General features: G+C 59.4%; 6 protein-coding genes across 10 annotated transcripts in view; all 6 read left to right on the top strand.

Moving 5' to 3' along the window:
- S100A16 (S100 calcium binding protein A16) overlaps nt 1–739 on the top strand; it is a 2,823-nt gene extending 2,084 nt beyond the window's left edge. For all 5 annotated transcript variants that reach the window (XM_042893357.1, XM_042893360.1, XM_042893356.1 and 2 more), the window contains exon 3: nt 112–739. In XM_042893357.1, the coding sequence (XP_042749291.1) occupies nt 112–276 (165 nt within the window). In that variant the 3' untranslated portion in view covers nt 277–739. The remainder of the gene's footprint in view (nt 1–111) is intronic.
- A 1,773-nt stretch (nt 740–2,512) lies between these two features.
- On the top strand, nt 2,513–3,243 carry LOC122192711 (protein S100-A4-like). The gene is made up of 2 exons (XM_042893362.1): nt 2,513–2,656; nt 3,085–3,243. Exons 1-2 carry the CDS (start codon nt 2,513–2,515, stop codon nt 3,241–3,243), a joined length of 303 nt encoding a protein of 100 aa, XP_042749296.1.
- Nucleotides 3,244–4,792: 1,549 nt separating this feature from the next.
- LOC122192710 (protein S100-A4-like) lies at nt 4,793–5,622 on the top strand. The gene is made up of 3 exons (XM_042893361.1): nt 4,793–4,894; nt 5,129–5,303; nt 5,381–5,622. Exons 2-3 carry the CDS (start codon nt 5,163–5,165, stop codon nt 5,543–5,545), a joined length of 306 nt encoding a protein of 101 aa, XP_042749295.1. The 5' UTR covers nt 4,793–4,894; nt 5,129–5,162; the 3' UTR covers nt 5,546–5,622.
- A 716-nt stretch (nt 5,623–6,338) lies between these two features.
- Nucleotides 6,339–7,627, top strand: LOC122192704 (protein S100-A6). The gene is made up of 3 exons (XM_042893351.1): nt 6,339–6,444; nt 6,963–7,114; nt 7,430–7,627. The coding sequence occupies exons 2-3, from the start codon at nt 6,977–6,979 to the stop codon at nt 7,568–7,570; spliced, it is 279 nt and encodes a 92-aa protein (XP_042749285.1). The 5' UTR covers nt 6,339–6,444; nt 6,963–6,976; the 3' UTR covers nt 7,571–7,627.
- A 1,385-nt stretch (nt 7,628–9,012) lies between these two features.
- Nucleotides 9,013–10,116, top strand: LOC122192705 (protein S100-A9-like). The gene is made up of 3 exons (XM_042893352.1): nt 9,013–9,282; nt 9,360–9,516; nt 9,761–10,116. Exons 2-3 carry the CDS (start codon nt 9,364–9,366, stop codon nt 9,992–9,994), a joined length of 387 nt encoding a protein of 128 aa, XP_042749286.1. The 5' UTR covers nt 9,013–9,282; nt 9,360–9,363; the 3' UTR covers nt 9,995–10,116.
- Nucleotides 10,117–12,223: 2,107 nt separating this feature from the next.
- On the top strand, nt 12,224–13,682 carry LOC122192706 (protein S100-A12-like). Its single transcript, XM_042893353.1, has 2 exons — nt 12,224–12,418; nt 13,518–13,682. The coding sequence occupies exons 1-2, from the start codon at nt 12,224–12,226 to the stop codon at nt 13,680–13,682; spliced, it is 360 nt and encodes a 119-aa protein (XP_042749287.1).
- The last annotated feature ends 1,972 nt before the right edge of the window (nt 13,683–15,654 follow it).

Raw genomic sequence — 15,654 nt, 5'->3', positions numbered from 1 at the left:
GGGTCCCCACACATCTTCCCCTCACCCCCACGGGTTCAGGGTCCCCATACATCTTCCCCCCACGTTTCCCATGGGTTCCCACGGGTGCCAAAATCTCGCTCTGCCCCGCAGGACACCGGGAACAGGCGCGCGGCCGACAAGCTGATCTGCGACCTGGATGAGAACAAGGACGGGCGCATCAGCTTTGAGGAGTACTGGACCTTGATAGGTGGCATCGCCAGCCCCATCGCTCACATCATCCGCCAGCAGGAGCAGAGCATCAAGCTCACCAAGTAGCTGGGCTGGGCCTGGGCCCCCCCCCCCCCCCCAGACCCTGAGCTCAGCCCCCGCTGCTCCACAGCCCCTCTGCTTTGTGCCCCTCGTGCCCAGGGCACGCAGAACCCCAAACATCAGAGTAAAGAGGCACAAGGTCACCACGGAGGGCTCCTCCTGCACCATCCCTGTCCTCATCCCCCCCCTCCCCAGAGCTGGGCTGGAAGCACAGGGAAAGGCTTCCCCCTCACCTAGGACAAAAATGCTGTCCGTTCTCAGCCCACCCCAACCAGCACCCCCTGTGCCCTCGGAGCACCCTCTCCTCCTCAAAGCGTTGGAGTTTCCACGGTGTATCCCCCCAACCTCCCTCCCGTCCCCCGTCCCCCCCCTCGGGGCTGGTGAAGGTCTGCCCTGCCCACCCCTGGGGCTGGGAGCTCCCGGCTGTGGCCGCGGGTTATTTATTGCAGCAATAAAGTTTGGAGGAGCAGCGGGGTCACGGCGAGGATGGTGAATGCGGTGGGGATGGGGGCACCGAGTGGGAAGGGGAGAGGGGAGGAAGGGTCCTCCCTGTCCCCTAACGACTCTCAGCGTGTCACCACGAGGTGTCACCACTGCCCGTGTCCGTGGGGCTCAGTCGCGGTGCGTCCCGGTATGGAGTCCCCATGCCGTTCCCAAAGTGACCCCATCCCGCAGCCCCAACTCTGCGTACCCCAATGGGACCCCCGAGCTCCAGCGGGCACAGAAGTGTCCCCTGAGCTCCCACGGGGACATCCCGTGCCCCCTTCCCCCCACATCCACCAGCACAAGGGGGTGGCAGCACTTCGGGTTGGGGGAGCTCCCACCCATCCCGAATTCCGCCCGCTCCGCACCACCGCCGCGCAGCCTCCCGTTTTGCCCCGGGGATCCCGGTGGGGTTTTGAGGGGGAGGAGGGAGGTGAGGGGGGGGGGGGGGGGGGGGGGGGGGCAATCCGTGGGAGCCGCCTGCGCTGAGTCAGTGCGCAGGAATCCCGTCGGGGCGCGGTGGGACCGTGACTCACAACGCTGCTCCTGGCCAGGCGCAGCGCAGCCGCTGTGCGGGATCGGGAACCGCAACCTCCGGGTGCGGTGAATCCCACGCATCCTTCCCGCTGCAGAGGGGGCTACGGAATGCTCCCCCCCCTTCCCCCCCGGGTCCGGTGAGGGGACAGTGCCTCCCGTCCCCGTGTCCATGCGGAGGTCAGCTGTGCGCATCCTTTGGGAAGGAGGGCTCTGCAAAGTTGTGCACCCCCCGCCCATCCCCGTGGAGATCCACAGCCTACGGTCCCTGTGAGCCGCAGCTCAGTACTGCTGCCAGTCGGGGAGGGAGGGGGAACAGACCCTGCCTCTCCTTGGGACATCAGGGGAGAGCGGTATCCATCCTCCTGTGTCCGTCCATGGCACATTTGGGGTCTGTGGGACGCCCCCCCCAGCCCCGGGGATAAACACTGCCATCATAAACACAGCTCCAAATGCGTGCACCCCATGTACCCCCCCCCCCAGCCACCCAACCCTGCAGGAGGGGGGGGGGAAACACCAGCAGAGCTCAGCCACCCCCATCCCTGCACCCAGAACCAGGAAAGGCCCTGAGCGTGGGCCACCACCACTGTCACCCTCACCAGGACTCGGGCAGGAGGGTGACAAGCGTCAGCAGCCCATGGGGTGTGCACAGGGATACAGTTTCCTCACTCCCAGCACAGCTTTGGGGCTGGGAGCGGGCTCAGAGCCCTGCAAAGTGCTCCCCACCTGCCTAAAGCTCCACCTGCGCTGCTCACCTCAATCTCAGCTTACACTGCAATGACTGCTGCCATTGCCACCCATCCCTTGGCACTGGGGACACCGGAACCACCACCAGCACCCAAAGTATGGCGTCTGAGCACGGGACGGGGGCTGCTGCCTGATTTCTGCCCCATCCCCACGCTCACCCCCAGCCCCCTCCCCCTTCTCCAATTAATGGCATCACGCAGCTCAGTGAGCAAAAATGGGGCGCGGGCGAAACCCAGGGCTGGGAACAGCCGGGGGCGAGGGGCTGCACCCCCCAACTGCCCTATAAACACCAGCACACAGTGACACCGACACCCCGGCTCCTGCTGTCCCTGCTCAGCATCGACCCCGGTGAGTCCCTTTTTGCCTTCGATTTACTCCACAGCTGCAATTTGGGGAGCAGATTCCGCACCCTTTTGAGGAGCGCATCCATCTGGGTGGGATCCCCCCGCGGTCACCCTGCTGTGTCCCCACACAGGTGATGATGGCGTGTTCCTTGGAGCAGGCGTTGGCTGTGATGGTCTCTACCTTCCACAAATACTCAGGGAAGGAAGGGGACAAGTTCAAGCTGAGCAAAGCGGAGCTGAAGGAGCTGCTCACCAGGGAGCTGCCCGCTTTTGGCACCGTAAGCGCACATAGGGACACGGCACAGCCACAGCCTGGTGTGGGCAAAGCAGCCCTGGGGCCGTGCATGGAGCAGGGGGTGGGGGGCTGCGTGCTGCCCCATAGCCCACCCAAAGGAGGGACCCCATGCCAGGGGCTGGAGCAGACACAACCTGCGGGTGTTGGGATGGCAGCGGCAGAGCGATGCTCCCATTTCAGCCTCTTTTTTTCCTCCTTCTTCTGCCTATGGTTTGATTGAGGGGGGGGGTGGAACGGGCAAAACTTATGAATGAAGAACGCATGCAGCCTGCAGAGCTCCTAAATGCCACCTCCCTTGGGAGGGAAAGAAAAAAACCCCCTCCTCTCACTGTAAGAATGGAGGGAATTGGGGGCTTCCATCCATGTCTGCATGGAGACACCTCCCAGCCCCCAAACCTGCTGCCCCCATAGAAGCAGATGGATGAAGGGGAGTTACGGCGCCTGATGAACGACCTGGACCACAACAAGGACAGCGAGGTGGACTTCAAGGAGTACGCCTGCTTCCTGGCCTGCGTGGCCATGGGCTACAATGAGTTCTTCCGCGACGCCCAACGGCCCCGCAAGAAGTGAATCCCGCACAGCACTGCGCAATAAAGTCCTCACGTGTGACTCACGCCTCCGTCTGTCTGTCTGTCTGTCTCTCTCTTTGGGATTTTCCACTCTGCAGCTCCCCAGAGGCGCTTTTGGAAAAGGCTCAGAGCTGCCCCTGGGCGTAAAGCTGAGATATCCGCTCCCTCCCACTCCCAAAATGTCACTGCTGTCCTAAGGAAGGGTTTGGGGTGCAAGGAGCTCTGAACACAGAGCCACCCCAGCTCAGCACAGGGGTGGGAACCAGGCAGGAACGAGCAACATTCGTGGAAGGAACTCAACCAGACCCACACACTGTGCTCTCATGGGGGGTAGGAAACATTGCTGGGTGCCCAGAGGGACCCTCAGCCCCTGGAGCTGAGGATGAACCCACGCTGGGGGACAGGAAATGACCCCAACCCCATTTTGCTGCAGGCAGCTCCCTGTGTGCACAGCGCAGTCACTCCAGGCGGGTGAGCTGGGCTGCCCAGCACAGGGAGTCAGGGTTGGTTCATAGGGAGAGCTATAGCTGCTCCCAAATGGCCCCAAACCCACAGAGCACAACTCGGGTCTGACATGGGGCAGAGCATCCCCAGCACAGCCCTCCATAAGACCCTGAACATCCCCCAATCCTCATCAAGACCCCACATCCCATCACGTCCCCCAATCCTCATTGAGACCCCACGTCCCATCACATCCCCCAGTCCTCACAGAGACCCCACATCCCTTCATGTCCCCCAATCCTCATTGAGACCCCACATCCCATCATGCCTCCAACCCCCCCTGGAGACCCCACATCCCCTCGTGCCCCCAAGCTCTGACAGAGACCCCACATCTCATCGCATCCCCAAACCCTTCCAGAGACTCCCCATAACCCCTCCCCACACCACTCCAAACCCTCCCCCATCCTCACCAGCAGCTCCAAGCTCTGCCCTGCTCCATCCCATAAGCTTTATAAGGAGCCCCAGGTGCTTCTGACCCCTCCCAGTAATTAACACCAGGTTGCACCTGCTCCCTAATGAGCTCCAAGCCCGAGGGTCGCTTTTGCCCAAAGACATTTGGCTTTGTTCATTTGCACCCAGCGCACTCCTTGTGCTGTTGGTGGGGTTTGGTCTCCCTGGTCCCCATCCCACAGCAGCTCTGTGGTCCTCACGCTCCCGGCCACGTGCGGGGCCACGCGGGCACCAAAATAGAGCCACGTTACACAACGGGGCGTTGGGAAACAGAAATGGCTGGCAGGTGGTTTGAGTTAAAAACAGAAAAAAAGAAAGGAAATCTCCAACCCCCAACTTGGACCGACGCCGCTGGGGCTCGTGCCTCCTCTGACACTCCGACAGGCACTGCCAAATGCTTCGTCCCCCCATCAGTCTGTGCCTTCCATCCAACACCCCCCCCTCCCCCCCCCAGGGGCACTTTCTCCCCTTTTGGACCCAACCCACCCCCTGGGCTGAGCTGGGAGGAGGCTCTGGGGGCGAAGCAGGGGCTGCCCGTGGGGGTTCCTCTCCGTCTCCATCAGCCAATGCGTGGCCAACACAGCGTTGGTTCCTCCTCATCTGTCTGGGGGGGCTTGAGGGGGGTGGTGAGGCTATAAAGCAGCACATCCCAGTGCCTTGCCCTCACCCATCCTGCCCGGATCGCTGTGCTCCAGCTCTTGGTGAGTCACTTTGCCCACGGTTCTCTGGCCACCCCCCAGGTGCTGTTTACCCCCCCCCCCCCCCCCCACAAGCACCGGAGGCTGCGTTCCCCTCTGCCAGCTGCTGCCCCCCTCCCTCCCCGCTGCTTCCTTCATCATTGCTTTTTATGGGGTCGCTCGCCCGGTGCCACCTGGCCCCGCTGCTTGGGGGACTGGGAGGACGTGGTGTGACAACGCACCGGGTTCTGCCTTCAGCTGCCATCAGTGCCCCCAGACCCCCGGTGTCTCCATGTCGTGCCCCCTGGAGCAGGCGCTGGCCGTGATGGTCTCCACCTTCCACAAATACTCGGGGAAGGAGGGGGACAAGTTCAAGCTGAGCAAAGCGGAGCTGAAGGAGCTGCTCACCAGGGAGCTGCCCAGCTTCATCAGCGTGAGTGCGGTGGGGGGGACACGGGGCTGGGGGTCCTTTGGAGACCCTTGGTGCCACCTTTCCATCCCCATGCTCAGAAACGCACGGATGAAGCCGGATTCCAGAAGCTGATGAACAACCTGGACAGCAACAGGGACAGTGAGGTGGACTTCCATGAGTACGCCACGTTCCTGGCCTGCGTGGCTGTGATGTGCAACGACTTCTTCCAGGAGTACCCCGATAAAACGCCGCGCAAGAAGTGAGCAGGGGGGGTCAGCCGGGCTGCGTCACCCCTCTCTGCAATCTGAATGCTCTTCCAATAAAGATTGCTCCAAAGCCAGTCTGATGTGTGAGCTGCAAGCGGGGTTCTTGTACGGGATCAGTGTGCTATCGTGCATGGGAAGTCTCCATTTCCCCTCCACGTGCGCTTGGCAGGTGCTGGAAGGTGACTCAGAACAAAAAGGGGGGATTTGGGGTCTGGGTTTTGAGGCTGGACTTTGGGGTCTGGACTTTGAGGCTGGAGTTTGAGGCTGAACTTTGGGGTCTGGACTTTTGGGGTTGGACTTTGGAGTTGGACTTCTGGGTCTGGACTTTTGGATCTGGGCTTTTTGGGTCTGGACTTGGGGTTGTGTGGGTGCCCATTCCCATGCACAAGAGTCACCCGCAGGCTTGAGTCAGCCCCGTCCCCTTGAGTCAGCCCCACTGGCAGCGCCCTGCCCCGCTTCTCCTGGCTGGGAGATCTCAGGGATCAACGGCTCCGATGGCACCACGATAACGGGGACGGCGAGCAACTTCCAGCCCTGGTGATGAAGCAATCACTGACCCCACAGCCGGGACCGCTGCCCCACTTTGGCGATGCCAATGGGAGCCGGTGGGATGCGCTCAGTGTATGGGGCTGGGGGCTGTCCCCCTCCCACTGCTCCATGGGGCACCCAGGACCCACCCCCTATCGCAGTGAACCCCTGGGAGCGGCGTTTCGGTTGTGTTCACGCCCGGGGTGGGGTTATGGCGTGCAGAGGAGTGGCTTCACCTCACCCCTGCACCCATCCAACCCTGCCCCCCCCCCGGGGATGGGAGGACTCAGCCACGGCTATAAATGCACAGAGGAGCTGCGTACCACAGCCCTCCCTTCCCCGCTCCCGGATCCTGCCCTGCTCCAGCGGTAAGTTTCCCTTTCCTCCTTCCCATTCCCTTTTCACCAAACCCTTGCGGCAGTCCCGGGGCTCTGTGCTGCTCTCCAGATGTGCAGAGTGTCCAGATGTGGGGGACCCCCGAAGGAAGCCAACATCTTCCCCATGTCCTTTCCCATCTCGGGGCTGGCGAGGTGATGGGGGCCGGAGACCTCAGGAAGGCTTCTTCCCATCCGCCCCACTCGTGCCCCCTTCTGCCCCCCATCCCAGCCCCCAGCAGCTCCCACAGCCCCGTGGCTGCGTGCGGAGGCGGCGGGCACCGTGCCCTATGAGTCAGCACAGCCACGGCCCTGATCTGTGCAACGCCCTGGGATGGGGGGGGACACACGGAGCAGCCCCCCACCTTTGGAGCTGTGCTGAGCTGGGACCTCAGGAGCTGTGCCCCCAGCACCGGGCTAATTGGGGGGGGGGGGGGGGGGGTTGGGGGCTGAGGGTTTGGGAGAGTTGGATTAGGGGTTCAGTGGATGCTGAGCTCTGCCCTGGTTCACAGCCCAGCACACAGCCATGGCAGCCCCTCTGGACCAAGCCATCGGGCTCCTGGTGGCCACTTTCCACAAGTATTCAGGCAAGGAGGGTGACAAGAACAGCCTGAGCAAGGGCGAGCTGAAGGAGCTGATCCAGAAGGAGCTGACCATCGGGCCGGTGAGTGCCCCGCAGCGATGCCAGCACTGCTGCACCCACCCGGAAAACGGGCATGGGATGGGCAGGGTGGGAGGTGACACGAGGTGTGATGTCACTTGGGGGGGGGGTGGCACAGCCCTGCCCCCCACACCTGCCCTTATGGGACGCAGTGTGAACACCCGTGCTCTGCTAGCAGGGATGTGGGTTGGGGATGTGCTCGTGGCTGGGTCCCTCGGTGCCCCCCAGCTGTGGTCCCCCTTTCTGGGTAAGCATGGGGTCACATCCCCCCCCTTGGCACCCCGATTTTTAACGGCTCTGTGCTCTCTGGGGCTGCAGAAACTGAAGGATGCGGAGATCGCGGGGCTGATGGAGGACCTGGACCGCAACAAAGACCAGGAGGTGAACTTCCAGGAATACGTCACTTTCCTGGGTGCCTTGGCCATGATCTACAACGAGGCCCTGTTGCAGTACAAGTAGGGCTGAGCCCCCCCTCCCAACGGCCTCTAAGGGGTCCAATAAAACTTTTTATAAAGATTTGCAGCTGTGTTTTGTGGTCGTTGTTGAACTTCAGAGCAATTAAAGCCTGGCAGATCAGTGGAGCAGCTGAACGCGGCTGCGCTGTGTTCACATCTCAGGGTTGGGGGCACACTCTGTCCCCCCCCTATGAGCCCTCAGACCTTTTGGGACCGGACTTGGGATTTTTTTGCATCAGAACTGGCACGATGCATGAAGAGCATCCCGCCCTGTTGGCCCTGCTCGTGCCCTGCGCCCAGCCTGCTGCTATATCCCCACCTCCATTCCATCCCCATGGCGCTGGGACAGCAGCACTCAGCAAAGCAGCAGCGCAGTGGGCAGCAGAGGGCAGCCCGGGGCTCACTGTGGGTGCGTGTGTGCATGCATGTGTCCCTTCTCATCTGCCCCCCTTCTCATCTGCCCCATGGGACGTGTGTGTCTTCTCCCACCCCCACGTGGCACAGCCGTGTCCCTTCACACCTTTCCAATGGTGCATCCGTGTCACATCCCCATGCTGGCGCGTGCGTGCCCCTGCATCCTGCCCAGACAGACACACAATTATCACCACCTATTGCAAGAACTGCTGCTCTATCCCCATGCCAGCAGGGACCCCCCCCTCGGGGAGGTGCACTCATCCTGCTCCTCGTACAGACCGCTCTTTGTTTCACCATTTTGCAACGCCTGCTCCTCCTGGAACCAGTTCCTCGTGCTCCTGGAGGGGGAGGTGTGATGAGGAGCGGTTTCACCACCTCTGTCCTTCCCATCTCCAAAAATCCCTAATGGGCATCGCAGGTTTTCTGCACTCCCAGGAGCACGGATGGGGCAAAGGGCTTCAGCACTGCAGGGGGGGGCTGCCCCAGGGGGTTCTCCCCTCCAACACACAAAGCGTTCTGCTCCCAGCCCCACAGCTGGGATCCTGTGGGGTCTTCACGAGCGGTGACACTGCCGTGACCCCGTTAGGAGTGGCTGGCAGCGATTGCCAACGCCAATGCCAACAGTTGCTGTCATCAGGCAGCAATCACCGCTGCTGGGAAGTGCCGTCTGGGTGGCTTCCAGCACTCAGCAGGTCCCAATCTGCAGCCGTTTGCCAGCTGCTGGGCCGGCTGCTTGGTGACTGACATGGGATGCTGACTGCTGACTGGTGGGATGCATCCCCCAGCAGCCCTGGGCAGGGGGCAACCATCCCCATCCAGAGCCAAGCATAAGGGCAGACACCACATTCCCCTTGAACCACACCTGCAGTGGCAAAAACCACCATCACCCCATGGAGACCCTCACCCACAGCACCCCACATGCTCCAGAAAAATCCCACTTTCTTCATCTCCACCGGGAACCCCGAATGGGGAATCCCCTGTAGCAACACAGACCTGCTCTGCTGGCTCTCTGCAAGAGTCTCTTTCGGCGTTTCCTTGTTTTGCCCTAACGAGTTTGGTGCGTCCCTCCCTTGTTAACGCCGGCAGCGGTCGGTTCCTGGAGCTGGGCATGATCTGCCTCCTGGGCGTGCTGCGGTGGCCTTGCACAATTCCTGGGGTTATCGTCCCAAAGTTATTCGAGGGTGTCGCAGATCGTAGCTCAGGGAGAGTATAAAAGAGCCCTCGCTGCACCGCACAGCCACCGCCGCTGCCGCTGCTCTCCTGCTCACATCGCTGTCGGAGGAACCCCACGACCATCATTTGGTGAGTGGTCACCCCCAAGAGGAGCTCCTGGAGGGCTCTGCCTCTTCTGTAACGCTTGGCTGCTTTTGTTTTCCCAGTGAGATGAAAACCGACCTGGAGCTCGCGTTGGAATGCGCCATCAACATCTACCACCGCTACGCCATCCGGAATCCAATGGATGATTACCTGAGCCGGAATGAATTTGCCATGCTGCTGAAGGAGAACGCCAAGCCCTTCCTCACCGACACCGTGCCGGTGCGCTGCGCTGCTCAGCGTCCGTCTGTCTGTGGGAGCTCCATGGGTGGTGCTCTCTTGGGGCACGGGAGGGCTGAGACTCTCTGATGGGGATGGGGGGGTTGATGGGGTTCTCCTGAACTGGGCCGTGGACCATCCCCAGAGTGGGTTCAGTGATGGAGGTGATGGGAAGTGGGGAGCGCCGGGATGGAGCTGTGGGGGTTGAGGGGGACCCCATGCCCTGACTCATTTTGTCCTCCCGCAGCCCAACACGACTGCTGATGAGTACATCAAGCAGCTCTTTGCCAAATCTGACAGCAACCACGATGGCCGCTTGAAGTTCACCGAGTTCCTCACCACGCTCAGCCTCGTGGCCATCGATGCCCACAACCGGTCCCACAGGAAGCCTGGGGACCACAGCCATGACCATGGACATGGCCACGATCACGGACATGGCCACAGCCATGGCCACGGCCATGGTCACGGTCCCCACCACTAAGGCCGTTCCTGCGGAGCTGTGCTCCTCCAGCAGCAGCATCTCCCCCGTCTGCCCATGAGCACACGACCAAGGCTTCTCTCTCTGCTTCTGCCTATGACACTGAAATAAATTGTCTTTCTCTGTGCACCAAACATACCTGTGCTGTGTCCTATCGTTTGGGGAGGTGAGGGGGTGACATGCACCAGCCCAGCCTGCGGCCATGGAGGTCAAACGCAGACAGCATGTGGCAGCAATGAGACGTGGGGACACGGGAAGAGGGGGTGGGACAGGGCATCCCCATCCATCCTGCTGTTCCCTGGGGGGTGGGGGGAGAAGAGCTGCACGTGGCTCGTGCTGGGCTGCTTCATGTGGCTGTGTCCTGCAGTGCCCACATCCCAGCAGGTCCCCACCAGCTCCCTGAGCCCCCTGCACAGCAGTGTTTGCCCCCCACACCTCAGCACTGGGTGTCCTGGGCAGCCCCTCCTGCCCCTGTATGGGATCTCTGGATGCTGCTGAGACCCAGCTCAGCTGGTAACCCTGAGGTGGAGGTGATGCTTTTGCAACCCACAAAGCAACCAGCAGTTTCCTGCAAGCTACGGTGTGGCAGAGGGGCAACAAATGATGCAGAGGGGCTCTGGGGATGCAGTGCTGCACGATGCAGCCTCGTGCTTTTGTCCATGCAGGGCGGCAGCTCCTTGGAGTCCAGCAGATCCCTGTGCCACCGCCTGCTCATGGGGGACCTGATCCAAAAGCAGGATGGAGCTGTGCATTTGTGTGCAGCCATGCATGGAGAGGGGAAACTCAGGCTTGAGGGGGGAGAGGGGGGGAGACTTGGCAGCAGCAAGTTGGGGAAGGAAACGTGGGCCGAGTGGTTGTTTGCACCCAGGGACGCCAGTCGTCGCTCTCTGATGCTGCAATTCAGCCATTGGGGAGCAGCTCTTGTTCCCCAGTTGGGTGCTGTCCCCTTCCAGGATGTCACTGCAGTCTGGGGGAGCATCACTGGGGTGGGTGGGAGCGGAGGACCCATGGCCCTGCCCTGAGGGGACACAGCGAACACCACCCAGCTGACTGCTGGCGATGACAGGTGGGGAATGAGGATGCAATTAGGGACTGTCGAGAAGCCCTAATGACAAAAGGAAGAGAAAGAAACAATAAAGTGAGTCAGGGATACCAGAATAAAAATCATGCAACAGATCTGGTTATTGCTCCCGGCTGCGAGAAGCGCCCTCCGAAAGCATCCTTTGTTTTTGTGTCCCCACCTCTTCCCAGAACCTCCTGTCTAATTTTTACATCTTCCCATTATCTTCATCCTTTCAGAACCTGCTGCTGTTGCAAAACCTCCAGTTGAAGCTCAGGGCAGTACAGATCATGACCCTGGATTTTTTTTTTCCCTTCCTTGAGCTCAGTTTCTCCCAAAGAACACGAGGGCGCCGGCGACGTGAAAGCAGCAAATAATGGAAAATCACCTGGAAACCCAACCGTCGAATGAAGATAACGCTTCCATCTTTGCTTGTGTTCAACCAGTTGATGAGGCAGAAAACACGGGGCCTGCATCTGTGCTAAAAACACGTCCGCAACACTCTGAATGTCCCATCTTTCTGCTGTGTCGGTGTGGCAGAGGACAGAACGCTCAGCACGTCGCCAAACCCGCAGCTTCGGCGCATCGGCTTGGCGGGCTTTGCATTTCTGTCCGACGTTTCCCCATTCTTTGTCCTGACGGGGTGGCAGGACAGCATTTCTGAAGCCCGGTGGGTGCAACCAGGAACCGAGATGGGGACAGACCCACAAGTCCCACCTCGCAATTTCCACGTGTGGGAAATGCTAATTCAAGCTGTTGCTTGCACCAGGTGTGTCACTGCCTCTGATGAAAGAGATCCCGGGGTGCATATAAAGGGCCATCCAGGTGCTGGGATCACTACAACGGACCCGTCCTCTGCAAACCTCCTCGCAGACAAGGGTGAGTGGCATTGGAAGGATTCCTGCAGCAGATAGGGGGGATGAGGGTGAAGATTTTCTGTATCACTTCGTATCACGCCTGTGTTGTCCCAGAGCCACGTTTCCCCCTTTTGGGGTGGTGGGTTAATATCACTTAATGGCATTTCTGTGCCACTGTTAGCAGGGATGGAGATGTTTCTGCTTTGGGGTGGCACTTGCTGAGAGCAGCACAACCTGGGGGTGCCTGGCAGCAAGGTGTGGGGTGCTTGGCTTTGTCCCCTGATGGCCCCAAGCTCTGTCTGCAGGTATCCCACCATGTCCACGCACACCACCGCCTCACAACCCAAGGATCAGCAATTCCCAGGGAACTGCACTCTGGAAAATGCCCTGGAAGCCATCGTGAACATCTTCCACCAGTACAGCATCCGCGAGGGTCAGCTGGACCTCCTCAACTTCAGTGACTTCCAGACGCTGCTGACTGAGCAGGCACCCAACTTCCTGAATGTCTGCGTGAGTGTCCTGGGGAGGGGGGCAAAGCTGAGCTGGTCCTGGGGGTGCATCGGTGGGAATGGGGTGAAAACATCCCTGAAGGGCTGTGGTCCATCAGACCCAGGCACTGTGGGACCACCCATGCTCATAGAATGGCTTAGGTTGGATCCACTGTAGAATGCCTTGGGTTGGAAGGGTCCTGAAAGGTCCTAGGACCATAGAATGCCTTGGGTTGGAAGGGTCCTGAAAGATCCTAGGACCGTAGAATGCCTTGAGTTGGAAGGGTTCTGAAAGGTCCTAGGACCATAGAATGCCTTGGGTTGGAAGGGTCCTGAAAGGTCCTAGGACCATGGAATGCCTTGGGTTGGAAGGGTCCTGAAAGGTCCTAGAACAATGGAATGCCTTGGGTTGGAAGGGTCCTGAAAGGTCCTAGGACCATAGAATGCCTTGTGTTGGAAGGGTCCTGAAAGATCCTAGGACCATAGAATGCCTTGGGTTGGAAGGGTCCTGAAAGGTCCTAGGACCGTAGAATGCCTTGTGTTGGAAGGGTCCTGAAAGGTCCTAGGACCATGGAATGCCTTGGGTTGGAAGGGTCCTGAAAGGTCCTAGAACAATGGAATGCCTTGTGTTGGAAGGGTCCTGAAAGGTCCTAGAACAATGGAATGCCTTGGGTTGGAAGGGTCCTGAAAGGTCCTAGGACCATAGAATGCCTTGGGTTGGAAGGGTCCTGAAAGATCCTAGGACCATAGAATGCCTTGGGTTGGAAGGGTCCTGAAAGGTCCTAGGACCGTAGAATGCCTTGTGTTGGAAGGGTCCTGAAAGATCCTAGAACAATGGAACTGCTGGGTTGGAAGGGACCTCACAGCCTCCCCAAGCCCACCCTTGTTACAAGCTGAGTGCCCCCCCCAGGGTCCCATCCATGACTTTGGGCACCTCCAGGGATGGGACACCCACAGTCCCACATAAGGCAAGACCCATCCTCCTTGGAAATAGAAGATCCCAATGATCCCCCATCCTCCAAACGCTTCTCAGCAATGAAAGGAACAGGTTGGAGGCGGTGCCCACCAGTGGGCCCACAGCCTGGGGAGGGGCACTGACCCACACCCTGTCCCCCCTGCAGGGCAGGAACCATCCTGGGTACCTGCAGAAGCTCTTTGAGGAGACGGATCTGAATAAGGACAAGGAGCTGACGTTTGAGGAGTTCACCATCGTCCTGGCCAAGGTGACCGACGATGCGCACCGCATCATCCATAAGGATGACAGATGTAAGCCAGACAGCAACTGAGCCACCCCACACCATGGAGCTGGGCCCCGAGGAACGACCCGGAGGGGTTTGCATGTAGGAATGGGGCTCTGGCTGAATCTTGCCCACTTGGGTCACCCATAAGATAATAAAGCATCGCCTGAACCTCCCTGAGTCCTTCCTATCTATGCGCTCCCTTCTCAGGGTTGGGGGAGTGGGGATCATTTGTGGGAGAAGTGTTTGCCCGAGTGAAAGACCCCAAAAACCCATGAAGGAAGGGGCTTGTGACGGCTGTGGTGGGTGGGCACCAGCTGGGTCACTCACTGTCTGCCCAAGGAAAAGCCAGTGTGAATCCAGGGGAGAAGAAACAACACACACAGAATGCATAGGAGCACATTCTGTACACACAGCTTCCACTCCACGGGAAAGTCAGAGATCTTAGATTTTCTCTCTGCTGGACACAGGGCACAGCACTGGGGGCATCTCTGGTCCATCCCCCTGCCCACCAGTGACCCCCAGGGAGGTTCGCCACCCCCAGAAGCATCTGGAGATCACTGAGGAGGAGAATCCACCACCTCCATGGGCAGCCCATCCCAGTGCTCTGTCACCATGGGATGAAGGAGCGCTTCTCACCGCTCACACCAACCCTGTGTCTCAATTTGCCTCCTGTCCTGGCTCTGGGTGCTGCTGGGAAGTTGCTGGCGATGCTTGGGGTTAAGGTTAAGGTTAAGATTAGAGCCAGGGGGTTCAGGGTTAGGGTTAATGTTAGGGTTAGGATTTAGGTTGGGGGGTTCAGGGCAGCAGCTGGATGCTCATTTGTGCCCCCCAGGCAGCAGCAATGAGCAGCATCAGAGCAGCTGCAGCTGTGGGCATCTCAGGCAGACCCAGCCCCCACCACAGACCCCTTCCTGCTCAGGGTCTCTAGAACGTCTTGACTTGGAGGGGTTCTTAAAGACCTGCCTTGCCTCAGTGCATCCCCCTGATTTCACCACCCTAAAACCACATCTAGCAACCAGAACTTCCTTCCCAATCTCATGCTAAACCTTCCAAGAAATGCAGCAGCACCTACCCCGCCTTGCAAGCCTTTCCCTTCTGCCCATAAATGTATTTGGAAAGCTCTTCAGCAAACACTGCCAAGCACGGGGTGCCCAGTCAGGGCTCGGTTCCTGCAGGCACTGCTGGTCCTGCTCACCCTGAACCAGCTCCTCTGTGCTGTGCACAGCCTGCAACCACTCCCTGCCCTGCAGCAATGCTTGCCCAACGCTGCAGCCTCAGGGTTGGGATTGCAGCTCACCATGGCACAGTGCATGGGTGCGACCGGGCTGGGAGGCTCTGCTGCAGACAGAGACCTGTTGAGCCCAGTGGGATGATGTGCACCACTTACCCGGGACACCAAAATGGTACCTGGGTTCATGCAAAGTGCTGCACTGAGTGACTGAATGACAGAAGATGCTCAGGGTTACCATCGCTGCTGCCTGGTGGGCACAACTGAGCAACCAGCTGCTGCCCTGAGCCCCTCGGCCCAAACCATAACCCTAACCCTAAACCTAACCCTCTCCATAACCCTAACTAACCCTAATCCTAACCCTAACACTGACCCAAACCCTAACCCTAACCCTACCCTAACCCTAACCCTAACCCTAACCCTAACCCCTAACCCTAACCTCAAGCCTAACCCTAATCCTAACCTTAACCCTAACCCTAACCCTCACCCTAACCCTGACCTGAAAACAAACCCTAACCCTAACCTTAACCCTAACCCTAACCATAACCCTGACCCTAACCCTAACCTTAACCCTAACTAAAACTGACCCTAACCCTAACACAAACCCTAATCCAGATCTGAAACCTAACCCTAACCCTAACCATAACCCCTAACCCTAACTAAACCTAAGCCTAACCCTAACCCTAACACTGACCCTAACCCTCAACCTAACCCTAACCCTAACTCTAACCCCAACCCTAACCCTAATGCTAACCCTTACCCTAACCCTAACCCTAACCCTAACCCTAA

This window comes from Lagopus leucura, unplaced genomic scaffold (assembly GCF_019238085.1).
Source record: "Lagopus leucura isolate 7727_CA_CO unplaced genomic scaffold, USGS_WTPT01 189-0_obj-0_obj, whole genome shotgun sequence".
NCBI classification, from domain to species: domain Eukaryota; kingdom Metazoa; phylum Chordata; class Aves; order Galliformes; family Phasianidae; genus Lagopus; species Lagopus leucura.
The sequence above is the reverse complement of the archived record's forward strand: the minus strand, read 5'-3'. Positions and strand labels throughout refer to the sequence as shown.